The 27,983-nt window shown below is 40.8% G+C and overlaps 1 protein-coding gene across 1 annotated transcript in view; it reads left to right on the forward strand.

Annotated features, from left to right (window-relative positions):
- The first annotated feature begins 1,911 nt into the window (after positions 1-1,911).
- usp34 (ubiquitin specific peptidase 34) overlaps positions 1,912-27,983 on the forward strand; it is a 140,822-nt gene continuing 114,750 nt past the window's right edge. Inside the window, exons 1-7 of the mRNA XM_055158681.1 lie at positions 1,912-2,288; positions 14,354-14,444; positions 15,480-15,745; positions 18,289-18,533; positions 20,099-20,149; positions 20,303-20,452; positions 21,440-21,507. Of these exons, the coding sequence (XP_055014656.1) occupies positions 2,246-2,288; positions 14,354-14,444; positions 15,480-15,745; positions 18,289-18,533; positions 20,099-20,149; positions 20,303-20,452; positions 21,440-21,507 (914 nt within the window). The 5' untranslated portion in view covers positions 1,912-2,245. The remainder of the gene's footprint in view (positions 2,289-14,353; positions 14,445-15,479; positions 15,746-18,288; positions 18,534-20,098; positions 20,150-20,302; positions 20,453-21,439; positions 21,508-27,983) is intronic.

Consider the following 27,983-nt stretch of genomic DNA (forward strand, 5'->3'; position numbering starts at 1 on the left):
ACTTCTGGGTTTGTCATGTGTCGTTTTGGATTATTTTTATTTTTAAATTTTTTTTGTGTGTGGAAATTTCGGTTATGAGACGGAAATGAGGAGAAGGATCATGTTTGGAGAAAATGTCTTTGACTCAGAAGATAAAGTTGGATATTTTTACAAAAACACTGTCTTTGTTTTTTTTTTATTTTACTGTTTTAATTCAGATTTAATTTAGATTTGGGGTTTAGTGTTGGTTTAGTTCTGGTGTAGCTGTTCCTCAGTGTTGGAAAGTTTACTTTTAAAATGTAATCCCCTACAGATTACAGATTACATACACCAAAATGCAGTTTGTAACAGAATCCATTAAATTACTTAAAGTGAGTAATGTAATCTGAATACTTTGGATTATTTGATTTGTTGTAGAGAAACAAAGACGAAATCTTCACATAAGTTTTGTCTGATAAAAGAAAATAAAAAGTCCAAACTTTACTGAACCAAATTAAAAAATATTGATAGAAGACGAAGAAACATGTACACACAGCAGGATTTAGTCCTGTTAAATCCTGGTTTAGTCCTGGTTTAGACCTGGTTTTAGACCTGGTTTTAGTCCTGCTTTAGACCAAGTTTAGACTTGGTTTGGACCTGTTTTAGACCTGGTTTAGACCAAGTTTAGACCTGGTTTAGACCAAGTTTAGACCTGGTTTAGACCAAGTTTAGGCCTGGTTTTAGTCCTGGTTTAGACCTGGTTTAGACCAAGTTTAGACCTGGTTTTAGACTTGGTTTTAGCCCTGGTTTTAGTCCTGGTTTAGACCAAGTTTAGACCTGGTTTTAGACTTGGTTTTAGAGTCCAGCAATGAGTGGAATTACCACACAAAAAAAAAAAGGGATTTAGCCCAAAATGTGAAAACAGGAAAATCCCGCCGTGTAATCCATTTCAGTAAAGTAACTGTAATCCAATTACCACTCACTGAAACAGTAACTGTAACTGAATACTGTTACTCATCATTTGTACTCTGATTACATTACTCTGGTACATGTAATCAGTTACTCCACAACACTGATTATACACTTTTGCTTATATTAAAATAAATTTAAAAAAAGTTGACCTTCAAAACCACAACTTGCCGAACTCTCGCGCGACTTCCCCCGACGAGAGGACGACACGTTCCGGAGAGGAGGGAGCGTGTCCGGAAAAAGCCGAAGTTTCCCGAGCGCCTCCACGTTCCGAGAGCGAGCATAACGAACTCCAACAATACTTTCAGACAATAAAACAGGCCCAAAACAAAAAAGCAATTAAAACTTACAATATCTATAAAAAATATCGTATAGCTTTATTTAATTTATAACTTTCTGTTTTGTTTTGTTATTCTGTTGTTTAGTTTTGGTTTCATTCCTTCTGCTCCCCTGTATGTTAATTTGCAAACCACCCCCTTATTGCAGTATGTTTATGTGTGTTTGTGTGTGTTTATGTGTGTTTATGTGTGTTTGTGTGTGTTTGTGTGTGTTTATGTGTATGAATGTACATGTATATTTTCCATACCTCGCCCATGCCATAACTGTTAACTGGACTTTGCATTGATGCAACAACAATCCAATCTGCACCTTATACTGTAAATACATTGGTTGTTTTGTCTTGTCGTTATATGTCTGCAATAAAATAAAAAAAAAATAAAAAAAAGTTCCGGAAAGAGAGCGTGTCCGGAAAAAGCCGAAGTTTCCCGAGCGAGAGCGTGTCCGGAAAAAGCCGAAGTTTCCCGAGCGAGTTTCGGAGAGAGAGCGAGCGTGTCCGGAAAAAGCCGAAGTTTCCGGAGAGAGAGTGTCCGGAAAAAGCCGAAGTTTCCCGAGCGCGAGCGTGTCCGGAAAAAGCCGAAGTTTCCCGAGCGCCTCCACGCCGCCTGTGTGTTGCTCCTTCTCTCCCCCCCTCCCCTCCCCGTCACTTTTCAACATGGCCGCTGTGTCTACTCTCTCGAGTCTCGCTCGGATCGGACTCTGACTGGACTTTCTCTGCCTCTCGCCGTGCCTCCCCGGAACCCCCCCCGGCCGTTCATGATCGCGGCTCGGATGCGATCACGTTCTCGGCGCCTGTCCCGTGCGCCGCGGCCCGCATCCGCCGGAATAACCTTCAGCGGAGCCCGAACACGAACGCGAACACGAACACACTCCCACCGTCGGGGCCTTTTTCCACCCCCCGAAAACAACTCAGTCATCAGCAGCCTGCGACGCGATGCTCTGAGCCGCTGCACTGGACCCCCGCTTTTTTTTTTAACGAACAATGTGTGAAAACTGCGCCGAGCTGGTGGAGGTTCTAAATGAAAGTAAGTAACGAACCGTTTGGCTCAACTGGACCTGCTGCTGCTGTTGCACTGTTAGCTCCACGGCTAGGCTAAAAAAACCCACAAACTTTACGCGTTTAAACATCAATTCCCGCGGTGCATTTGGGCTTTTTCTACACCTTAAATCGTTCGTGACGGAGCATAGTCGCCGCGGGAGCTCGTGTGCTGCACAAACCGATTGCCATTTTTGAGTCCAGGGCCCTGTCAAGTCCCCCCCAAAAAAAAAAAAAAAAAAAAAAAGATGCAAACTCCTCCACGCTAAACTCCTCCCGAAAAATCCCACAAAACGCCGCCGTGACTCCCGGTTTTTGACGCGTGACATTATTTGTGCGACTCGTGCAAAACGCGTAAAGATTTGTGGTGTTTTTTTAGTTTTTTTGTTTTTTTTAATAATAGATTTGTGGTGATTGTTTTGGTCGAGGAGCTAAAGTGGCTAAGCGTGCTAAGCTAACGCACTTTTGTTTGACGTGTTTGTCAGACCTTTTGTTTTGGGGCCTGTGTGTGTCAACAAACCTCCTCCGGACACACGACAAAGCCGCAAACCGGCGATTATAACCGGGTTTTAACGCACAATCTGGCGTTTTTGAGGCGTTCGGTGAATGAATCATGACGATTATTGGGGGTAAAGTTGGACCACGCGACACAAACCTGCGCCGGACTGAGACTGACTTTTCTTATTTTGTTCGAGGTTTGATTGATCGAAGAGATGCATCATTTTACCAAACATTTGCACAAGTGATTTTAATTTTAGCACAGAGTGACCACATGTTTCTATTCACCCGGGACAGTCCAAGTTTTGAGCCCTGACCCTGCAGATTTATACAAAACTTAGTGATTTGTCCCAGTTTTATACAAGAAATGACAGATTTTTGACCAATCTGTTCCTTGACAACAGTAAAAAGCATAAATAGAGGCATAAATAGTCATTTATTTCAGTAAAATACTGAAAAGGATATTTAAAATGACCAAAACACGAAGAAAAAAAAAGGAGCCCTGTGTCCCGTGTCCCAGCAGATTTACACAAAATCACTGATTTCACCCAATTTTATACAAGAAATGTCCCAGATGTCCCTGTTTTTGACCAATCTGATCCCTGACAACAGTAATAAGACACATACATTGTCATTTGTTTAAGTAAAATACAGAAAATGATATTTAAAAATGACCAAAACACAAAGAAAATGTGATTATATTGACTCACATTAGTCTCGATTCACAATTTTATTATTATCAACCACCAAAAAAGTGGGGATGTCCCAGTTTTTTTTTTAATTTTGAAATTCTGGTCACCTTCTGCAAGTGACATTTCTCACTTTATTCTAAACCCTGACATCAGTAAAGAGAGACATAAATTGTCATTTATTCAGTAAAATACAGAAAAGGATACTTAAAAATGACCAAAACACAAAGAAAATGTGATTATACTTAGTCATGATTGGGCCGATTGCAGAAAAATTTTCACAATTTTATTATTACCAAGCACCAAAAAAATCTGGGGATGTCTCAGTTTTTTATTTTGAAATTATAGTCACTCTATGCAAGTGATATTTCTTATTTTGTTCAAGGTTTGATTGGTCAAAAAGATGCATAATTTTACCAAACATTTGCACAAGTGATTTTAATTTTAGCACAAAGTGTCCACATGTTTCTATTCACCCGGGACAGTCCAAGTTTTGAGCTCTGACCCTGCAGATTTATACAAAACCACTGATTTGTTCCAGTTTTATACAAGAAATGTCGCTGTATTTGACTAATTTGTTCTCTGACAACAGTAAAAAGAGACATAAATTGTCATTTATTCAGTGAAATACAGAAAATGATACTTAAAATGACCAAAACACAAAGAAAATGTGGTTATATTGACTCACATTAGTGTCGAGTGCAGGACATTTTTAATTAATTATTCGCTCGTTTCACAATTTTGTTATTATCAACCACCAAAAAACCGGGAATGTCCCAGTTTTTTGTTTTTTTTTTAAACATGGTCTCCCTCTACAAGTGACATTTCTTACTTTTTTGAAGTTTTGATTGCTCAAAAAGATGCATAATTTCACCAAACATTTGCACAAGTGATTTTAATTTTAGTAGAAGTTGACCAGACGTTTCTATTCACCCGGGACAGTCCCAGTCACCGATTTGTCCCAGTTTTATACAAGAAATGTCCCTATTTTTGACCAATTTACTCCCTGACAACAGTAAAGAGAAACATAAATTGTCATTTGTTTTGATAAAATACAGAAAAGCTGCTTAAAAACGACCAAAACGGAAACACAATGTGATTTTACTGACACACATTCATCATGATTGGGCCGAGTGCAGAACAATTTTCAGTTTTATTTTTACCAACCACCAAAAAATTTGGTGATGTCCCAGTTTTTTATTTTTAAAATATGGTCTCCTTCTGCAAGTGACATTTTTTTACTTTTTTAAAGTTTTGATTGCCCAAAAAGATGCATAATTTTACCAAACATTTGCACAAGTGATTTTAATGTTATTATAGTTTGACCAGACGTCCCTGTTGACCCGGGACAGTCCAAGTTTTGAGCCCTGATCCTGCAGATTTATACAAAACTAGTGATTTGTTCCAGTTTTATACAAGAAATGTCCCTATTTTTGACTAATTTAGTCCCTGTCAGCAGTAAAGAGAAACATAAATTGTCATTTATTTAAGTAAAACACATAAAATGGTACTTTAAAATCACTAATACACAAAGAAAATGTGGTTATACTTACTCAGATCTTTGTCATGATTGAGCCGAGTGCAGAACAGTTTTCACACTTTTATTTTTACCAACCACAAAAAAATGTGGGGATGTCCTAGTTTTTTATTTTGAAATACTGGTCACTCTATTTAAGTGATATTTCTTATTTTGTTGAAGTTTTTATTGCTCAAAAAGATGCATAATTAAAATAAGTGATTTGTCCCAATTTTATACAAGAAATGTCCCTGTTTTTGACTAATTTGTTCCCCGACAACTGTAAAGAGAGGCAGAAATAGTCATTTATTGAAGTAAAATACAGAAAAGGATACTTAAAAATGACCAAAACACAAAGAAAACGTGACTGTACTGACTCATATTAGTGCATAACGGTTTTCCTTAACTACGCGCTCGTTTCACAATTTTAATTTATTACCAGCCACCAAAAATCTGGAGATATCCTCGTTTTTTATTTTGAAATTCTGGTCACTCTATACAAGTGACATTTTTTACTTTGTTGAAGTTTTGATTGCTCGAAAAGATGCATAATTTTACCAAACATTTGCACAAGTGTTTTTAATTTTATTATAGTTTGACCAGACGTCCCTGTTGACCCGGGACAGTCCCAGTTTTGAGCCCTGATCCTGCAGATTTATACAAAACTAGTGATTAGTCCTAGTTTTATACAAGAAATGTCCCTATTTTTGACCAATTTAGTCCCTGACAACAGTTAAGAGACATAAATTGTCTTTTATTTAAGTAAAACACATAAAATGATACTTTTAAAATGACCAAAACACAAAGAAAATGTGATTCTTCTGACTCAGATCTTAGTCATGATTGAGCCGAGAGCAGAACAGTTTTCACACTTTTATTTTTACCAACCACGAGGACCCAGGGCGTCTGGGCGTCTCCCTTAGAGACAGGGTGAGGAGCTCGGAGTAGAGCCGCTGCTCCTCCACGTGGAGAGGAGCCAGTTGAGGCTCGGGCTTCTGTTCTGATGTCTCCTGGACGTCTCCCTCAGGAGGTGTTCATGTCCCACCGGGAGGAGGCCCCGGGGAAGACCCAGGACACACTGGAGGGACGATGTCTCTGGACTGGACTGGGAACACCTCAGGTCCCACTGGAGGAGCTGGAGGAAGTGTCTGGGGTGAAGGAAGTCTGGGAGTCCCTGGTTAGACTGATGCCCCCGATACCCGACCCTGGATAAGAGGAAGAAAATGGATGAATGGAATTTGGACATTTTATTTTCATAGTTTTATTGACATTTTGATATTTTTGCAGACTTCTAATGGATGTGGACAAGTTTAATGCCACAGTATGAAACATTCTAGTCAGAGGATCATATTAATAATAACATATTACCTCCATCAGAAAAGTCATATTGAACATTTGTCACGTTCTGTCTGTGTTTTCATTTCATTTTCATGTAAGATGCCGTTTAACTGAGCGTGTTCCTGTGGCAGAGTGGTTATCATCCCGGGTCCTCGCGGTGTGGAGGTTGTGGGTTTGATTCCTGCTCGTGGTCGCTGCTCTTCGTCTTATCTGTCCGGTCCAGATTTTCACTCGTCCGCGGTCACAGTTCTTCTTCTTAACGACTTTTGTCTCTTTGTGCGTCGATTATTTAAAGGTTCAGTTTCACGCAGAACTGCCTCCTGTGAGGTTTAAGTCGTGTTCTGATGTTGTTCCTGCTCACAAACCGACCTGGAGTTGTTTGATTCACTCTTTATTATTCGTCTGTCTGCGTCTCCAGAGCTCAAAACGCTCTGTTGCACCTTGTGATGTCATCGTGAGGCGGTAGTTTTCACGTGAACGGCTCCTTTGACCTTTTGGTTCGGCGGAGATTTGGAATTCCAGATCGGCTGAAATGATCCAGATGATTCTCGTGAAGGTGTGCGGTACATGATACATTTACTCGAGTAACTTTAAAGACATTGTACTTTTCAGAGTACTTTTCCAGCCGCGTACTTTTCCCCCTCCTCGAGTAATATTTGTACTGCAGTAACAGTACTGTTACTCGAGTAAAAGTTGTGTGAACCAGGACTGAACCAGGACTAAACTGAAACTAAACCGGGACTAAACCGGGACTAAATCCGGGACTAAACCGGGACTAAACCGGGACTAAACCAGGACTGAACTGAACTGAAACTAAACTAGGACTGAACCAGGACTAAACTGAAACTGAAGCAGGACTGGACCAGGACTAAACCAGCACTAAACAAGGACTAAACCAGGTCTAAACCACAACAAAACCAGGACTGAACCAGGACTGAACCAGGACTGAACCAGGACTGAACCAGGACTGACCAGGACTGAACCAGGACTAACCAGGACTGAACCAGGACTAACCAGGACTAACCAGGACTAACCAGGACTAAACCAGGACTAAACCAGGACTGAACCAGGACTGAACCAGGACTGAACCAGGACTGAACCAGGACTAACCAGGACTAAACCAGGACTAAACCAGGACTGAACCAGGACTGAACCAGGACTGAAACCAGGACTAAACCAGGACTAAACCAGGACTAAACCAGGACTAAAAACAAATACAAAAAAAAAAAAAGAAAAGAAAGAAATTATTAAAATAAAATTAAATGATTCAAATAAAAATTATAATCTCGGCAAAACTCTGCAAACTAAACTCACACGTGGAGTCGTCTTTGAAGGCCTCGGTCTAAAAATGTCCCGGTTTATTTTTGTTTTTACTGAGCTGAAATGCCTTGTAAAACTTTTAGTGTTCTTACTGCGGTCGGGCTCGCCTCAGCACAGAACTGACCTGTAACTTGACCTGCTTGGTTCTATGGAGATGGTTATGTTTAATGTCACACTGTGGAACATTTCAGACAGAAATGAAATGCTCTTGGGTTCAGTGAATCTCCCTGATGAGTCGTCTCAGATTTGGCTCCAAAAAAAAATCTAAAATGACCAAATGAAAGAATCTAAAAAAGTGGTTCCTGAGTTTTGGCTCGTTGAAGTTTTGGACCATGTTCACTTTTTCAGAAACCTTAATTTATAAACATGTTTGAGACACAATAACTTTATAAAAACTTGATTTGTATTATTGTAGATTTTGGGTCATAGATTCTAAATCTGTTGTCAAGGGGCCAAACAGGTCACATTTAAAATTCAAATTCTGTGACCAGATTTGAGACTCTAGACCAGGAGAGTCAAACTCATTTTGTTCCGTGTCCAACCGACTTTGATCCAAAGTGTCCGGATCAGAAAACTCATGTCATATAAACCCCAAAAATAACAATAAGTTCAAATATTTGTGCAGAGAAACACAAATCTATTACACAAATCTTTTTTAATTGATGAACTCTTTCTTTTACTAAATATTATAATATTATGAACAACCTGAAACTTTAAGAAAAATACAATTTCAACACAAAGTTTTAACATGAACTTGTCTGTAAACAGGAATAAGTCCATTTTTGTTGTAAAATCCTGCACTCGGCTCCACTTTTCTCATGTTGGACATTTTTCTGATGAGGGTGTCACGGTCAACAGTCAAAACGATCGTCCTTTAAGAGCGTTTGGAAAGAGACAAGTCTTCATTTGTGCTGCTCTGGTGGGAGGGGCCACGTACAGAGACGCTGGAGACGCTGCTGTGATAAACACCACACAAAATTAACAACATTTTAATAGAAAATATCATTAAAATATTTGAGTAGAAAATCAGCCGAGGGCCAGATTAAAGGTCTTGGAGGGCCGGATCTGGCCCCCGGGCCGTATGTTTGACACCCCTGGTTTACACGTCCACATGAAAGTTCAGAAAAGTGTGAGATTTGTGTCAGAAATGGTCGTTCTCTCAAATATTCAGGTTCAGCAGTGAGTTTGTAAATATCTGCTTGGAGTAAATACATCTTGGACCTTAAAAAAAAAAATAAAAAATTTAGCAAAAACCAAATTATCTTATTAAATTTAAAAATATCTGTCTAATGTATGAGATTAAACGTGGCTCGGCTCCCCCTTCGCTGAACGACTTTGTTCATTCCAGATCTAGTGAGGACAGAGTGACCAGAGCAGTGAGGGACGAGGCTTTATTCCTCATAGAAAAAGTGGATTTGTTCAGTGTGTTTCTCTTTCGTCAGAGCTTCTCATCAGTGAAACTCTGCGCCTGGAGCCGTCAGAACATCTCCCTCATTCTCTGCTTTTAAAAAGAACGCTAAAAAAGTGGCTTTTAGAAACACAAATGTGTGAACACTAAAACTTACTGTACATTTGTGTAATTTTTGATGTGTAACTTTTAAGTGTTTTTCTTTTACGATGCCTTTTTGACGTCTGGCAAAGCGACGACCGATGCAAATGAGCTCTTATCAGCCAACTCGGGCACATTTACATTGTTTTGATGTTGATTAATGTGCATTGTCCCTTTTCAAATAAATAAATAACAGGAAAAAAAAAAAAAAAGTGAGATTTTGGGGCCCACATCCTCCGCCTTAATAAAGACACACAATATTTGACAACAGATTCAGAATCTGTGACCAAGAATCTACAATAAAAATGTCCAGCTTCAGATTCTGAATCTGTTGTCAAATATTGTGTGTCTTTATTAAAGGTTGTATGGAGGATTTAAAAATATATTTTTTCAAATTGTCAATGAAAGTTAGAAAATAGAATTATAAAGAAGAAGCAGCCTTGTAATTATGACCAAAAAAAAAAAACAAACAAAGAATGAAAATCCATCAACTGTGGATGTAGTGAGGGCAGATAAACATCAGCCAATAGATAACAAGGCTACCTCTTTACCTATTGGCTGTTAGGTTGTCAATCAAATTCCCTACGTTTCTAGCGTCGCTGACTTGCCGACGCGCTGGGATTGTGTGGTTTATGTTCGCGGTTCATGTTTAGCGGTTCTTGGCGTCTTTTTTGAACTGTAGCTCTCAGTTTGCACAAATTTTGTTTTAATTGCAAAGAAGAATTCACGACCGGTTCGCCGCAAAAGAAAGTCAGTTTTTGACGTTGCTGAAAGAAGAAGAGAAGGGAAAAGGTGCGAAGCGCAACATTTAAAAAAGGACAAACAGTCGCTGCATTTGTCTTTCCTTGGAAAATCTTCTATACAACCTTTAAGGGGGCGCTGTGGGTTTTGCTCAATTTTTTTTATTTTTATTTTTGAAGAACAAGATCTATTTACTCCAAGCAGATATTTACAAACTCACTGTTGAACCTGAATATTTGAGCGAACGACCATTTCTGACACAAATCTCACACTTTTCTGAGTTTTCATGTGGACGTGTCTCAAATATGTTCACAGACCAGATTTGAACGTTTGAGCCTCTGACAACAGATTTAGAATCTATGACCCAAAATCTACAATTATACAAATGTTCACTTTCCTAGTTCTATTTTTTTTATAAAGTTCTGGTTTCTCAAACATGTTTATAAATAAAGGTTTCAGAAAAAGTGAACATGACCTTAAAATTTCAACGAACCATAACTCAGGAACGACTCACGGGATTGAGCGAAAATTTGAGATTCTTTCATTTGGTGATTTTAGAAATTTTTTGAATTTTTTTCAGCCAAATCTGCGCTGGCTCAGGGGGGAGGGCGGCTGATTTCATCTGGACTGATCGTCTGTGGAGACGAGCGCGGTGACAAACGACCAGAGCACTTTAGAAAGTTTAAAGTGGAGACCAAGTTTATGTTTTATTTATTTTTGTATAAATCATTATGTTACGACAGAGAATAAGGGACAGATGAAAAAATAATAATTCTGGCGCTACAAGAATAAAATCGTAACATTTTGACATTAAAGTCGTAATTTTATGAGAATAAAGTGTCAAAATAAAGTGTTAATATCAGGAGAATATCTGCGGCTCGTGGAGAATTTGGAGCATTTTGTAAAGGAGAAGAATCTGTGGATCATTCGTTCATTCGACTGAACAAGGACTGAATCAGGACTAAACCAGGTCCGGAACCAAACCAGAAAGACCAGGATTGAGGCCGGGGCCAGACCAGGACTGAAAACGGTTTAGTCCTGGTTTAGTCCTGGTTTAGTCCTGGTTTAAGTCACGGAAATGGGAAATGGTGTTTCCGTGACTTTAAAATGCGATGAGGGACTAATGCGCCGCATACGGACTGAACCAGGACTAAACCAGGACTAAACCAGGACTAAACCAGGACTGAACCAGGACTGAACCAGGACTAAACTGTTTTTAGTTCTGGTCTGGTCCCGGTCTCAGTCCCAGTCTCAGTCTCTGGTCCTGGTTTCCCGGTCTCAATCCTGGTCTCAGTTCTTGTCTGTCCCGGTCTCAGTCCAGTCTGTAGTCTTGTTCTGATCCTGGTCTCAGTCTGGTTAGTCCTGGTTTAGTCCCTGGTTTAGTCCTGGTTTAGTCCTGGTTTAGTTCCTGGTTTTAGTCCTGGTTCAGTCCTGGTTTAGTCCTGGTTCAGTCTGGAGGCGCAAATAATGAAGAAAATCGTTGTTCGTTTTCTTATTTTTGGTTTTATATTGAAAAACAAGGTTTTTCTTCTGCTGCATTTTTCACTTTGACTTTGATTTTATTACGACTTTATTCTCATAATATTACGACTTTAATGTCAAAATGTTACGACTTTATTCTCGTAGCGCCAGCATCTTTTTTTTTTTACTGACCCTTATACTCCGTGGTAGAAAGTTTATAAAAATGCTGTGAGGTTGTGTGTGAGTTTGACTGGGACGAGCTCGTGTCGTCCTCACACGTCGTTGTCAACATGTTGTTGTGCTGGTGACTCGACAGTGTCACACTCGGCTCTAATTATAATGTTTAAAAACTGTTTCTTTGAGTTGGCAAAACTCACGGAGCAAAGGATCATGGTCTGTGTAGTTTCTGTTTTTCAGCCTGCTGCATTTAGTCAAAGAAACTTATGAAAATAAAATGAAATGTGAATGTACAAGACCAAATGTGGGGCCTTGTTTATGTCATTTTCCTGATCTTACTGAAGTGGTGCGCATTTTTTCACTCTGTAATATCAAAATAATCCTCATTTGCTCGCAGAAGTTTACTATGAAATCCTATTTTAAATATTTTTTTCTTGTTCAAACTGTCAAACTCAAATTCACATTGGGCCAAAATTACGAACTGGGACTAAGTCGTGGGCCAAACTAAATATTTATTGAAACAATGTCAGCAACATCTGCATGTTTTCTCTTCTTTCAAGATCTGTAATGTTCATGTTTTCTTATTAAAATAAATGTTTAATAATAGTTTTGCTTAAACACTGAATCCAGAACAAAGAGAATATAAAATAATAACATTTTAAATAAATCATAAGTCCATATGAAATCAGCTGTTTTCAGGTAACCTCCCCAGTGAGTCGTCTCAGATTTGGCTGAAAAAAAATCTAAAATGACCAAATGAAAGAATCTAAAAAAGTGGTTCCTGAGTTATGGCCCTTTGAAATTTTGGGGCCATGCAAAGTTTTTCAGAAACCTTAATTTATAAATATGTTTGAGAGACCAGAACTTCATAAAAAATAGAACTAGGAAGCTGAAAATGTTTATTGTAGATTTTGGGTCATAGGTTCTGAATCTTTTGTCAAGGGGCCAAAATTAAAATAAATGTTTATTAATAGTTTTGCTTAAACATTGAATCCAGAACAAACAGAATATGAAATAATAACAACATTTTAAATAAATAATGTCTATAGTACAAAGTGGGGAAAAAAACTGAGGCACTCAAAAAGTACAAAATAATTAAAAGCCTTTAATAGCACATGGCAGATAAAGTTAACTGTTACAGAGAGAAACCGACTGGATCTAGTCTCTCTAGGCCACACAGTCTCCAGGACTCAGTGGAGAGTTAGATTTCTCCCCCTTCCTTTAAAACTACAAGCTTTAAATGTGTAATCGATCCTTGTTCTATATCCCTGTCTTCTTGAAATTATTTAAGACTAGAACTTAACTATATTATACAAACTATAGCTGAAGCACTTTTGAGTTATCGCACTCTATATATATATATATATATATATATATATCCTTACACTATGTATCTTTTTATACTTTTATACTATTTTCATATAATGTATCTATCTATGTATTGGTTGTTGGGATTTGCACCATTTATGTCTTGTATTATTGTATTTGAATTTGTTTAGCCTATAAAGGTTTGTTAGGCCTACATGTCCCATCATGCACCAGGGGACTGTGAACATGTGACCTGCACCTATTACTTTAAATCTGCTCTGTGATAAACATCTGGAGTTTGTCCTGATGAAGCCGAAGGGCCGAAACGCGTTGGCGTATTTTAACTTTATCTGCCATGTGCTATTAAAGGCTTTTAATTATTTTGTACTTTTTGAGTGCCTCAGTTTTTTTCCCACTTTGTATTTGAGATGCTCCCTACACTGAAGACACCAAAAGGACAATTCTGCACATTTTTTGCATATCCAAGTAGCTCTCCTGCCTCCAAAGCCTTGCAATGTCTACAGTATATTTGTGTGCGGCGGGAAGCTCTAATACAGATCTGATTATATCGAGGGCCGAATTTGGCCCCTGGGCCTGAGTTTGACATGTCTGTCCTAGAGCATCTGTAGCTGTTGATTTGGGAAGAAATATGAATTATTTTCTTACCTGTCATGAACATAATCAGTAAACAGCACAACATGAGAAGCTCAGAAAACTACAGAGTTTGAGATCACATCATTTTTTTGCGTGTGTAATTAATACAGTATATATAATTTAAAAAAAAGTGTACTTTTTAAGTGTGAAGAATCCCTCAGTCGTCCAGGTAGAATTCACAGCAAGGATAAAATTCAGTTTGTCGACTGGACTAAAGTTAGTTTGGTTGAAGACGTTTCGCAGCTCATCCACGTCGGAACTGAAGCAGCAGCTTGGATGAGCTGCGACACGTCTTCAACCAAACTAACTTCTTAAATATATATGTGTATAGATTAACTAACTTAGTGTCATAAACTGTACAATTCAGGGGACTTTCCAGCTGATTTCAGATCGATCTGTGTTGTTCTGAGTCCTGCACTTTATCATCTGGGACGACTCGCCCCAAAACGACAACAGAGAAACAAGCTGAAAACTCTAACTTTACTTAAATACATTTGAGAGAAAAGACCCCTGTCCAAAAGCTCAAAGCTCCTCCCTCTGCACGTTTAACACAAACAAAATCATCTGGTTTTTCTGCTAAAATAGAAGTTTTTCTGTTTGTTTTGGTTTGTTTGGCTCCGCCCCAATCCTCAGCGCCGCTCTGTGATTGGTCCGTCTCGGTTTACCCCACAGCGGACGCGCTCAAAAGGTGGATTCTCGTGAGTTTGTGAATCCGTCTCTGCCAGAGTTGACTTTGTTACGGTTTTATTTTTATTTCTTTTGTGTTTTGTAAAAGTAAATCAAGTGTGTTTTTGTGTGTGCAGTTTCCGACGCGGACGGCAGTGAAGGAGGATTCCAGCTGAAGAAGGAACATGCGCTACGAGTCCTGGGCTACATCAGCTCCTGGACGCAAAGGTACTTTTAAAACTCAAGTATTTTTATCCAACTTTATTTGAAAAACTATTTAAAAAGGATCTGTAGTACTTCATAGGACTGTCAAAGTATTAAAAATGAGATCTTAATCGAGAATAAAACTAGTATCGAAACTTAGATCCTCATTTTTCGCAGGTATCGAGACTAAAAATGAACTTTTCCTGAATGTGTTTTGATCGATCTGGAACAAGTTTAAGACACAGAGACAAATATAACCTGTGTGTCGTTTGTTCATTTGTTTTTCAAAATAAAACCAAAAATAAGAAAATTAAAAAAAAAAACTACTATTTTCTTCATTTTTTGTGTCCAAAACCAAAATGAAAAAACAGATAATGATTAGTTTTTTCAGTTTTTGATTTTGTGTTTAAATGAAAAATGGAAAAAACGGATAACGGACTAAACCAGGACTAAACTAGAACTAAACCAGGACTGAACCAGGACTGAACCAGGACTAAACCAGGACTGAACCAGGAATAAACCAGGACCAAACGAGGACCAAAAGAGGACTAAACCAGGACTAAAATAGGACTAAGCCAGGACTAAACCAAGACTAAACCAGGACTGATCCAGGACTAAACCAGGACCGAACGAGGACTAAACCAGGACTAAAATAGGACTAAAATAGGACTAAGCCAGGACTAAGCCAGGACTAAGCCAGGACTAAGCCAGGACTAAACCAGGACTAAACCAGGACTAAACCAGGACTAAACCAGGACTAAACCAGGACTAAACCAGGTCTAAACCAGGACCGAACGAGGACCGAACTAGATCTAAACGAATCATTATCAGTTTTTTTTTTTTTTTTTCATTTTGGTCTTGGAGACAAATAATGAAGAAAATGTTTTTTTTTTTTTTTTTTTTATTTTATTTTGAAAAACAACTGAATGAATGACAGATTTATCTTACGCCTCTGGACCTTCTGGAACCTCCTGGACTTTCAGTCTCACAACATCAGGACCAGGTTCATCGAGTTAATTCCCGTTTTTAATCCCGTCTTTTTTTGTTTTTCGTTTTTAGACAATGTTTGTGCTGTTTCAAAGAGTACAAGCACTTGGAGGTGTTTAATCAGCTGGTGTACGCGCTCATCAACCTGGTCATCGCTCAGATCAGCAGCCTCCGGGACCGGCTCTGCTCCTTCGGCGGGGCCCCGGCTCCCAAGGGCCCGGGCTGGACCGGCGGGGGCTCCGTGTCCCCGCCCAGGCCCTCGTCCCCGGGCGAGGACGAGCATGTGAACGTGGAGAGAGACTCGGCCGAAGAGGATGAACCCAGCGCGCACGACAAAGGTACAGCGCACGAGTGAAAGTGAAAGTGAAAGTGAAAGTAACAGTCTTAACGCTCACGAGAGTCAGTTTTGAGTCATATGGGACCTTTAAGTCGTGTTCTAACGCCGCTTCATCCTCAAACACAGACCTGGAGTTGTGTTCTGTTTCATTCACACGTTTGAGTGACTCTTCAAAGCCCAAAATGCTCAGTTCCACCTCGTGATGTCATGAAGTGGTAGTTTTCAAGTGGACAGCTCCTTTTTAACTTTAGTTCAGTCGAGATTGAGAATTTCAGAGGCTGAAATGATCCAAATGATAAACCAGGACTAAACCAGGTCTAAACCTGGACTACACCAGGACTAAACCAGCACTAAACCTGGTTTAGTCCTGGTTTAGTCCTGGTTTAGTCCTGGTTCAGTCCTGGTTCAGTCCTGGTTTAGACCCGGTTTAGACCCGGTTTAGTCCCGGTTTAGACCCGGTTTAGTCCTGGTCCTGTAGTCCTGGTTTAGTCCTGGTTTAGACCTGGTTTAGACCTGGTTTAGTCCTGGTTTAGACCTGGTTTAGTCCTGGTTTAGTCCTGGTTCAGTCCTGGTTTCAGTCCTGGTTTAGTCCTGGTTTAGTCCTGGTTTAGTCCTGGTTTAGTCCCTGGTTTAGACCGTTTAGTCCTGGTTTAGACCTGGTTTAGTCCTGGTTTAGTCCTGGTTTCAGTCCTGGTTAGTCCTGGTTCAGTCCTGGGTTTTAGTCCTGGTTTAGTCCTGGTTTAGTCCCTGGTTTAGTCCTGGTTTAGTCCTGGTTTAGTCCTGGTTTCAGTCCTGGTTCAGTCCTGGTTTAGACCTGGTTTAGTCCTGGTTCAGTCCTGGTTCAGTCCTGGTTCAGTTCTGGTTCAGTCCTGGTTTAGTCCTGGTTCAGTCCTGGTTTAGACCTGGTTTAGACCTGGTTTAGTCCTGGTTTAGTCCTGGTTTAGTCCTGGGTCCTTTAGTCCTGGTTTAGTCCTGGTTTAGTCCTGGTTTAGTCCCTGGTTTAGTCCTGGTTTAGTCTGGTTTAGTCCTGGTTTTAGTCCTGGTTTAGTCCTGGTTCAGTTCTGGTTCAGTTTAGTCCTGGTTTAGACCTGGTTTAGACCTGGTTTAGTTAGTCCTGGTTTAGTCCTGGTTTAGTCCTGGTTTAGTCCTGGTTCAGTCCTGGTTTAGAGTCCTGGTTTAGTCCTGGTTTTAGTCCTGGTTTAGTTCCTGGTTTAGTCCTGGTTTAGTCCTGGTTTAGACTGGTTTAGTCCTGGTTTAGTCCTGGTCCTGGTTAGTCCTGTTTAGTCCTGGTTCAGTCCTGGTTTAGACCTGTTTAGTCCTGTTTTTAGTCCTGGTTTAGTCCTGGTTTAGTCCTGGTTTAGTCCTGGTTCAGTCCTGTCCTGGTTTAGTCCTGGTTTTAGTTTTCCCCTGGTTTAGTCCTGGTTTAGTCCTGGTTTAGTCCTGGTTTAGTCCTGGTTTAGTCCTGGTTAGTCCTGGGTTTAGTCCTGGTTTAGTCCTGGTTTAGTCCTGGTTTAGTCCTGGTTTAGACCTGTTAGTCCTGGTTTAGTCCTGGTTCCTGGTTTAGTCTGTTTAGTCTGGTTTAGTCCTGGTTTAGTCCTGGTTTAGTCCTGGTTTAGTCCTGGTTTAGTCCTGGTTTAGTCCTGTTTAGTTTACCTGGTTTAGACCTGGTTTAGTGTTTAGTCCTGGTTAGTCCTGGTTTAGTCCTGGTTCTTTAGTTCTGGTTCAGTTCTGGTTTAGTCCTGGTTTAGACTGGTTTACCTGGTTTAGTCCTGGTTTAGTCCTGGTTTAGTCCTGGAGTCCTGGTTCAGTCCTGGTTAGTCCTGGTTTAGTCCTGGTTTAGTCCTGGTTTAGTCCTGGTTTAGTCCTGGTTTAGTCCTGGTTAGTCCTGGTTTAGTCCTGGTTCAGTCCTGGTTTAGACCTGGTTTAGTCCTGGTTTAGACCTGGTTTAGTCCTGGTTTAGTCCTGGTTTAGTCCCTGGTTAGTCCTGGTTTAGACCTGGTTTAGACCTGGTTTAGTCCTGGTTTAGTCCTGGTTTAGTCCTGGTTTAGTCTGGTTTAGACCTGGTTTAGTCCTGTTTAGTCCTGGTTTAGTCCTGGTTTAGTCCTGGTTAGTCCTGGTTTAGTAGTCCTGGTTTAGTCCTGGTTTAGTCCTGGTTTACCTGGTTTAGTCCTGGTTTAGTCCTGGTTTAGTCCTGGTTTAGTCCTGGTTTAGTCCTGGTTTAGTCCTGGTTTAGACCTGGTTTAGTCCTGGTTTAGTCCTGGTTTAGTCCTGGTTTAGTCCTGGTTTAGTCCTGGTTTAGTCCTGGTTTCCTGGTTTAGTGGTTAGTCCTGGTTTAGTCCTGGTTTAGACCTGGTTTAGTCCTGGTTTAGTCCTGGTTTAGTCCTGGGTTTAGTCCTGTTTAGTCCTGGTTTAGTCCTGGTTCAGTCCTGGTTTAGTCCTGGTTTAGTCCTGGTTTAGTCCTGGTTTAGTCCTGGTTCAGTCCTGGTTTAGTCCTGGTTTAGTCCTGGTTCAGTCCTGGTTTAGTCCTGGTTTTTCTCTGTGCAGTTGTGGAGAAGCTCCAGCCGCTCCAGGGGCAGGAGTCGTCGTGTGAAGCCCAGGCGGAGGTGCTGGACTGTGGGGAGAGTTCGTCGAAGGCGGGGGTGGAGTCTGGAGGAACAGACTCGGTGGAGATGTTCAGTTCGTGGAACACGGAGGAGAGAGAGAAACTTCTGCTCTGCGCCGCCAAAATCTTTCAAATCCAGTTTCCTCTTTACACGGCGTACAAACACAACACACACCCCACCATCGAGGTGAGAGCCGCCAGCACCGTCTTTATCTTTATCTTTATCTTTATTATGTTTTTGTTTTGATTAAATATGAGACGGTGCACATGAGTCTGCGTGTGTCAGGAGACTCATGTTCATCTTGAGTCTCGTTGGCAGGACGACGGCAAGACAGAAACAAAACAAACTGTCTCTCTCCCCCTGTCCAGCTACCTGTCTCTCTGTCTCTCTCTCTCTCTGTGTCTCTCTCTCTGTCTGTCTCTCTGTCTCTCTGTGTCTCTCTGTCTCTCTCTGTCTCTGTCTCTCTGTCTGTCTCTGTCTCTCTCTCTCTCTTTTTGTCTCTGTCTCTCTCTCTCTTTTTGCCTCTCTCTTTTTGTCTCTCTTTGTCTCTTTTTGTCTCTCTCTCTCTCTTTTTCTCTCTCTTTTTGTCTCTCTTTGTCTCTGTCTCTGTCTCTCTCTGTCTCTCTTTCTCTCTCTCTGTCTCTCTCTTTTTGTCTCTCTCTCTGTCTCTGTCTTTCTCTCTGTCTCTGTCTCTGTCTCTGTCTCTTGTAGTATTTTCAGGTTGTCAGGGAACTGTGCCAGTGTCGGTTCCTGCTCCTAATTTCGAACCGACTGACGTGTTCACACTGAAAATCAGAGCAAACAGGAAGTGGATTCCCAAACAGAATCATGTAAAACTTGTTTTTTTCCAAACGAATCGTGATGACACAGTCGACGTGAGCAGGTTCATCTGGACGTGAGCAGGTTCATCATCTGGACGTGAGCAGGTTCATCCTGGTCACATGTGGGAAAATACATAAATAAAATAAAGAGAGAAAACGTGTGTGTGGAACATGGAGGAGAAATCAAGAGACAGAACATCGTGCTGTGGTCTGAGGACGAGAACAAATATTTGCTGTATCCATGTTCGCCCGGTGAGATTCCATCTTTGGATTGGACGTCGCTGCCGCCTTCTCCTCGCCGGACGTTTGTCCTCGCCGGACGTTTGTCCTCGCCGGACGTTTGTCCTCGCCGGACGTTTGTCCTCGCCGGACGTTTGTCCTCGCCGGACGTTTGTCCTCGCCGGACGTTTGTCCTCGCCGGACGTTGTACTGTAGCTTGGCGCAGATAAATAATTGTTTGAGCACCAGCGCTCGCTGGTGTCTGCTGTGATCCATGATTGTTATTTTCTCGCTGTGACGTCCACGTGTGTTTGGTCTTGTTTTTATTTGGTGTTAAATTCTCAGCCTCTAATTGTGGATTTGAACTCGGGTCGTTCACCGTAAACACTTTGGTTCCTGTGTAACTGGTGCAGGAACCGACATCTGCACTGTTCTGGTCGACCTGAAAACAGCTTCAGTCTCTTGTTCTTTCCCTCTGTCTCTGTCTTTTCCACAGACACATTTGTGTGAAGTTAAAACACACAGTTTAGTCTGTGTTACGTTCACGTCTGATTGTCTAAATGGCGTCAGAAACATTGTCTGGACTCTTCAGATCTTTTCTCCATGTTACAGTTGTTTCTTCTCACCGACTTTGACCTGCAGATGAGCTCCTGTTTTCAGACTCACTTCTACTTTCTATTGAAACTAAAACATATTTTTTGTTTTCCTCAGGACATTTCTGCTCATGAAAGCAACATCCTGGGCTCCTTCTGCGACATGAATGTGAGTTTATCACACTGATCTTTCGCACGCTGTGGTTCTGCCTCTTTCTCTCTTTTCTCTGTCTCTGTCTCTGTGTCTCTCCTCCGTCAGACTCACCTCTCACTCTTTTCCTCTCTCACTCTCTTCTCTCTCTTCTGTCTGTTTTTCTTCCAGGACGTGGAGGTGCCTCTTCACTTGCTCCGTTACGTGTGTCTGTTCTGTGGTAAACACGGCCTCTCTCTGATGAAAGACTGTTTTGAGTTTGGGACCCCGGAGACTCTGCCCTTCCCCATCGCTCACGCCTTCATCACCATCGTGTCCAACGTGAGTCCACCACCAAACTCACACAATCTAGCGATCTCCCTGTACGAGATTTCTCCATGAACACGACGATAAACACGAACATTTTCCATAAATAGTACAAGAACATGACAGAAAACCGCAGTAGTTTCGTTAGAGGGGACGCGCGGTGATTGTGTTGTGATGGCGCTCTGAAGGGGGAGCGACTTAGCAGCAAAACCGTTAAGCTGTCGTTGCGGGAGATTATAGCATTTACAAAACAATAAAAAGAGCGAGGAACGGAGGAACGAACCGAAAAAGCAACGAGCGCGATGTGCGGCTTCTAGACACGACTGAACAACTGAGTCACTGCGAACACGCAGACAATCTGTTGGTCCCAGACACACCCTCCCTACACGGAAGTTAAAAAATGTAAAAAATGACCGATAACAATGGACAAAACTAAAATGCCGTTTACCAAGATTAGAATTTCTGTCGAGATGAACGGAAAACTGTGCTTAAAGACTGGTATTTTTGGAGCTTTCTCTCGTGTTTTAACGTTCCATCGTCTAAAAAAAACTGTCTGAAGAGGTTTTAGAGACATCCACACGTGTTTGAGTAATCTAGCGATCTCCCTGTACGAGATTTCTCCATAAACACGAAAATTTTCCATAAATAGTACAAGAACATGACAGAAAACCGCAGTAGTTTCGTTAGAGGGGACGCACGGTGATTGTGTTGTGATGGCGCTCTGAAGGGGGAGCGAGTTAGCAGCAAACAAACAAACAAAACCACTCACCCGTCCAACTGTTGTGTTTCCTTTAAAGTCCCACGAGGTTTATTTGTGAAAAAAGTTCGAAAATAGACCATTTACTGACTAATAGTGTGGAAAATACTGTAAAAATGTTAATGATTAATGGATAATCGATCATTAATTCTCCCGACGATTGATTAAGAACATTTAATTGAAAGTCCATCTCTAGTTTCTGTGTCTTTGGTCAAACTCTCTGTGTGTGTGTTTGTTTTTCACAGATCAGAATCTGGCTGCACATTCCCGCCGTGATGCAGCACATCATCCCCTTCAGGACCTTCGTCATCAGGTGAGGCTCAGACTCGACGACATCTCCAGACACTTCGCCCAAAACGATCAGAACGAGAGCAAATCTGTGTGGAGACGTGGGCCCTTTCAGACTTCACCAGAGGTTTTTCTGCAGCGCCGCTCTTTGCCCCGCCCCCGACAACTGTTGCTATGCTGTTTCTCAGGAGATTATGATGTTTTTAAGGATCAGCGCAACTTTTATATAAATTTCAAATCAAGCTCTATTCGCACGGGATTAGTTTGACCTGTGGACCTTTGGTGATTTGTAATAATTGCGGAGGATTCCTGAGATCTTAAACTTAAACAAAATGTCTGTAATTTATAAAGTAAAGTAAAAAATTATGCCGCAAATCTCCTACTATATTTCAGCAAACACACACGTCCGGTGATAATAATTGTCCAGTGTGAATCTGCATCTCGAATTTACGGACTTCGCGAACTTCTTCTCCGTGCGAATGTGCTGCAAGTAACACGGACGTCGCCAGGTTGTTCTTATCCCGTGCGAATAGGTCTTTAGATAAATATTGAATTTAATTATTTAGTATTTTAAACAACTTTGAAAATCCAGCCAATCACAGCGCAGGTGTCAGAAGGTCCTGTCAGAGCAAAGTTCTGCTCCTCGATCGACGTGTTGAGAACAGGAGCGGTGAGAACAAAATTATGTCCGTTCAAAATCAAACTCCAGGACCAGAACAGGATCATGAAGCTCAGGCTGATGACAGGAAAATTTAAACTTTTTATTTATTTATTTTTAATGTATTTATTTGTTTGATTGGGACAGAGCCTGTTAATGGACAAACATGACACAACATGAATGTAAACACACACCGGAGTGTCGGCTAAGACCAGTTTCCATCTGTTGTCCCAAAGGGTTCGAGCAGGGAAACTGTCCTGTGTTATTGAAATATCCCATAACTGAAAATCATTACAAAGCATCACGACAAAATATCTGTCTCAGGTCCTACGGAATTCACTATTTATTGAAATGACTTTTAAAACACTGAAAATTATTATTATTATTACTATTATTCAAGTCCAGCGGGCCAGATTAAAAAGATTAAAGGGCCCCATATGGCCCCCGGGCCGTAGTTTTGCCCACCCCTGGGCTAAAGTCACACACTCCACTCATTGCACAGTTCCCATTATTGCACTGTTCCCATTATTGGACAGTTCCCCTTTATTGCACACTCCTCTCATTACAGTTTCCGTTATTGCACATTTCCGATTATTGCACACTCCTCTCATTAGTTTCCATTATTGTACACTCTTCTCATGACACAATTCCCATTATTGCACACATCGTTCATTGCACAGTTCCCATTATTGCACTGTTCCCATTATTGGACAGTTCCCCTTTATTGCACACTCCTCTCATTACACAGTTCCCATTATTGCACACTCCTCTCATTAGTTTCCATTATTGCACAGTTCCCATTATTGCACACTCTTCTCATGACACAATTCCCATTATTGCACACGTCTTTCATTGCACAGTTCCCACTATTGCACACTCCTCTCATTAGTTTCCATTATTGCACACTCCACTAATTACACAGTTCCCATTATTACACAGTTCCCATTATTGCACAGTTCCCATTATTGCACAGTTCCCATTATTGCACACTCCACTCATTATTGCACAGTTCCCATTATTGCACAGTTCCCATTATTGCACAGTTCCCATTATTGCACAGTTCCCATTATTGTACACTCCACTCATTATTACACAGTTCCCATTATTGCACAGTTCCCATTATTGCACACTCCACTCATTATTACACAGTTCCCATTATTGCACAGTTCCCATTATTGCACACTCCACTCATTATTGCACAGTTCCCATTATTGCACAGTTCCCATTATTGCACACTCCACTCATTATTGCACAGTTCCATTATTGCACAGTTCCCATTATGCACATCCCATTATTGCACTCACTCATTATTACACAGTTCCCATTATTGCACAGTTCCCATTATTGCACACTCCACTCATTATTACACAGTTCCCATTATTGCACAGTTCCCATTATTGCACACTCCACTCATTATTGCACAGTTCCCATTATTGCACAGTTCCCATTATTGCACAGTTCCCATTATTGCACAGTTCCCATTATTGCACAGTTCCCATTATTGCACAGTTCCCATTATTGCAGTTCCCATTATTACACAGTTCCCATTATTGCACATTCATTATTGCACTCCACTCATTATTACACAGTTCCCATTATTGCACACTCCACCATTATTGCACACTCCACTCATTACACACGTCTCATAAAACATCCTCTTTAAATTAATTCTACTTTTTTTTTTCACAAGTTTCTCAAACTTTTTTCGGCGTGGTCTTTTGTTAATGTGTGCGCTGTGTCTCCATGGTAACCGCTGAACATTCCGCCATAGACATACACGTAGAGCACCCCCCGTGATGCGTGATGTCACCTCAGAGTGCCAGTAAATCGCCCCGTCGTCCTCGCCTCACAGTCGATCCGTGTTCGTGTGCAGTATTTGATCAAACCCCGGCCGCTCTGAAAAGGGTTAAAACCTGGAGCTCGGCAACATCTCTGCTCGGCGACGGAGCCGATTGGCCGCGGGTCGAGCGAGGAGACGGATGCTGCTGTCGCTGTTGCCGTGGAGACTGTAGCCACGGCAACGGCGGCTCTACCCGGCAACCGCCTCCTCAGATCAGCGACTCGGGCGTTTGGAGAAAGAGGAGACGGAGTGAAGTTGAGTGAGTCTCTGCGTAGCTCCAGGCACATTTGGTGTTTTTTTTTGTTTGTTTTTTGTTTTTTTGCAGCAGCAGTTTTCAGGTTTTACATGAGAACACACGACCATAACACGGGCCACTGTTGTCATGGGACTAAAATTTCAATACCGAGGAACAGACTCGATACCCGATACGATACTGATCCCACAATGATCATAAAAAAACACGCTTTCTTTAGACAACAGATTCTGATTTTCCACATTAAAATGGTAAAACTTTCTTTTATTTTCCCATGTGTCCTAGGTTCTGCCTGGAATGTTCCACAGTGTGACTTTAAACATCTCTACTTCACATTTATTCAATTACATTTGGTTTTCTAGCTCTAAAATACCTCGAAAAACAAACATTCTCCACAGATCTGACCTGTAACTCGGTCCGGTTTGGATTGATTGAAAGTTTTTAATGCCATACTGTGAAACATTCCAGGCAAAGCAACAACATCTCCACGGAGACAAGCGTTTGACGGACCCTCCACCAGAAAAGTTACACAGTGCACCTCACAAAACAACTTAGGCGACGTTCAGACCGCAGGGCTTAATGTTCACTTTGGATTTTTTTGTGAAATCTGATTTTTTTTTTTTTTTTGCGAGGTCGTTCACATTTTCGATTAAACGTGACTTGTGTGTGTGATCTCCAGTGTGAACTTTAAACGCTCCAAAAGTGTCATTGGACGACACGACGACGTCACACACACAGAGAGAGAGAGGCTGCTCAGGGTTTACGGAAGTCGCCTAAACTCTGAGCTCGTCTCACAAAACACGCTCCAGTTGTTGGTAAAATGTTCAGGTGATACGTCCTCGTCCGCTTCGTTTGTTTGTCTTTATCCTCCTCGTGTTTGTCTCGCAGGCTCTTTATTTGAATTTGAATTTATTTTGTTTGGAGGATAAGCCCCTTGAGAGTCTCGCCGTCTCGTTTTCGAGGGGGTCCTCATAAATACGACGACAAAACACAGATACAGTCGGACAGACAGTGGAATACAGAAATACAAATAAGCATCAAAACAACAAAATCAACACAAACACACACACACTCACGCTTGACTGTTTGACATATAATAAAACAAATTAGAAAAAAAATAAAATAAAAATAAATAAATAAATAAATAAATTTTTAAAACTTAAAACAATTAAAAGTAATATATTTTTTAATTAAGTTAAATAAAAAAATTAAATAAAAAAATTAATACAAATGTAAAATAAAAATATAAAATTAAATTAAATTAAATTAAAAAATTTAAAATAAATAAAATTAAATTAAAATTAAATAAAACAAAACAAAACAAATCAGAGTTCAAAGATAATCACTGAATACAACAAGTTGAAGAACAAAATTCAAAAAAAAATTATTAAAAACGATGACACGAGTTCTGTAAATATTGAACCAGAGCATTTTTAAATGAAGGGACAGAAGTTAAAGCAAGAATCGATGAGGGAAGATTGTTCCAATCAGAAGGAGCTTTATATTTAAATGAGTGTTTTCCTATTTGTTTTTTGACTCTTGGGACAACAAAAAATATCTGATCAGCGTGATTTTTTTGTTGACGTTGGAGCCAGGACCGTCTAAAAATAAAAAAACGCTCTGTTCTGATAAGTCTCCTCCAGTTTGTCCTGATCCCCCCGTATATAAATAAACTCTTTAACTTCGCTTTCCCTCCATTGACGAGACTCTGAGCCCGACGTGTAGGTGGGATGAATGTGACCTGACCGTTCAGACTGAAGTCACATGTCAAAAGATCATTTTAGGAGCACATATCCAAGTGTCCTGGGTTGGATTTGAAACGAGCGCAGTCAGAGACGTCAACCTGGTCCCCGTGAGGCGTCGCTTTTTCAGTTCACCAGCACAGAAGCAGTTTATGAGGAGTCCAGCTCATATCACATGATCATTATATCCACAATGTAATGTGTGTATGTGTACAGGCCCATGAACATGTGTGTGATATTGGTCACACATGACAGTGTCTGTGTTTACTAGTACTGTAGATCAGTGTGTGTGTATCACCAGAAAAACAAGAAATGGAAATTATTTTTGTTCCAAGTAGAATTTTAACGGCTACACTAAAAGAGGAAGGAACTGTTATAATTAGTGATTATCTGGAAAACTATTCACATTTGACTACACAAATGCATAGAATTATAAATAGATCATAATTTTTTCTGATATTTTGAGACACTCCCGTCGCTCGAACTCCATCCTTCGCGGAGTTACGACCAAAAACACATATTTGACCTTGGTGACCTTGACCGGTTTCAACCTGTAACCTCCAGTGTGCCCGGTTATGTGTGTGTCAACTCGTGTGACGATTGGGTGAATATTTTAGGCCGCAGATGGTTCAGAAATTGCCGAAATTGCCTAAATCCTTTATAATGGCCTGACCTTTCAATTGACCCGTGTGACCTCAAATGACCTCGGATCATCACCAAACTTTTTTTTTTGCGGCATCGGGCACGGGGGCTTGACCCATGTACCAAATTTGGTGACAATCGGTCCGTAAATGTCGGAATTATCACCAGTGGACACACACAGACACACAGGGTAAATACAAACCCCGGTCAACCCTTCAGGGACCAGGTAAAAATTGGTTCTGTGTGGTTCAGACTAAGGATGTTCATGATTAGTCGATGAATCGATAATTGATCATTAAGAATTTCGTCGATTACGTTCATTTTTAATCGACAAACCGAATGTAGGTTGCTGTGCGTAGTGTAGGGTGACTAAACATCCGTTTTTCCATGTCCTGTCCTGGCTGTCTGGGTTTTTTTTTTTTTTTTTATAAAGTGATGCAAATGTCCGGGTTTTCATGATCTTTCATTGGGTCCATTAAACTGAACGTCTCTCGTAGCGTCTGTGACTCAGAAGGAGCGAGACTCAAACAGTCGAACAGTCTGCAACATGCGCATTTAACGATGACTTGTACAAGAAATTCCCCGGTCGATTCAAGTGTGAGTCCAAGTGCACAGTGAACAAAGCAGCACATATGTAAAAAGTTCACCAGGACACAGAAAAACATTAAAAAGTTTTTCCAGGTGAGAGTCGCTCAATGTGGATGACGAGGCCCCGCCCCCCTCCCCCCGTACGCTGTCCTGGTTTTGACAAACACAAATCTGGTCACACTAACCTGTAAAGTTGAATTTATTTATGCAGATTAGTGCAGATAGTAATAATAAAGATGATAATTTTAATGTAAAAACGTTAAAGGTTGTATGGAGGATTTTTTTTTTGTTTCAAATTGTCAATGAAAGTTTAAAATACCATTATACAGACGCAGCAGCTTTGTAATTATGATGAACAAAAAAAAAAAAAGAATGAAAATCTATCAACTGTGGACGTAGTGAGGCCAGAGAAACATCAGCCAATAGAAAACGAGGCTCCCTCATTTTCTATTGGCTGTTATGTTGTCAATCAAACTCCCTAGTGTAACTGACTCGCCGTCGCGCTGGGATTACGTGGTTTATGCGGCGGTTCTTAGAGGCTTTTTTAAACTGTCGCTTCCTCGCAGTTCGCACAAAGTTTATTGCGACGGCGGACGAGAATCCACGACCGGTTCGCCGCAAGAGAAAGTCAGTTTTTGAGGTCGCTGAAAGAAGAAGAGAAGGAGAAAAAAAGGAGCAAAGCCAAACTGAGGTGATTCTTGGAGGTCTCTTCCAGCGACGGCGCGAATGAAGCAGACGAAGGGTCTAAAAACTGACACGTCGGTCGCTAAATTATTTC

This window comes from Boleophthalmus pectinirostris, unplaced genomic scaffold (genome assembly GCF_026225935.1).
Source record: "Boleophthalmus pectinirostris isolate CB_2022bp ecotype Guang Dong unplaced genomic scaffold, ASM2622593v1 HiC_scaffold_22, whole genome shotgun sequence".
Classification (NCBI taxonomy): domain Eukaryota; kingdom Metazoa; phylum Chordata; class Actinopteri; order Gobiiformes; family Gobiidae; genus Boleophthalmus; species Boleophthalmus pectinirostris.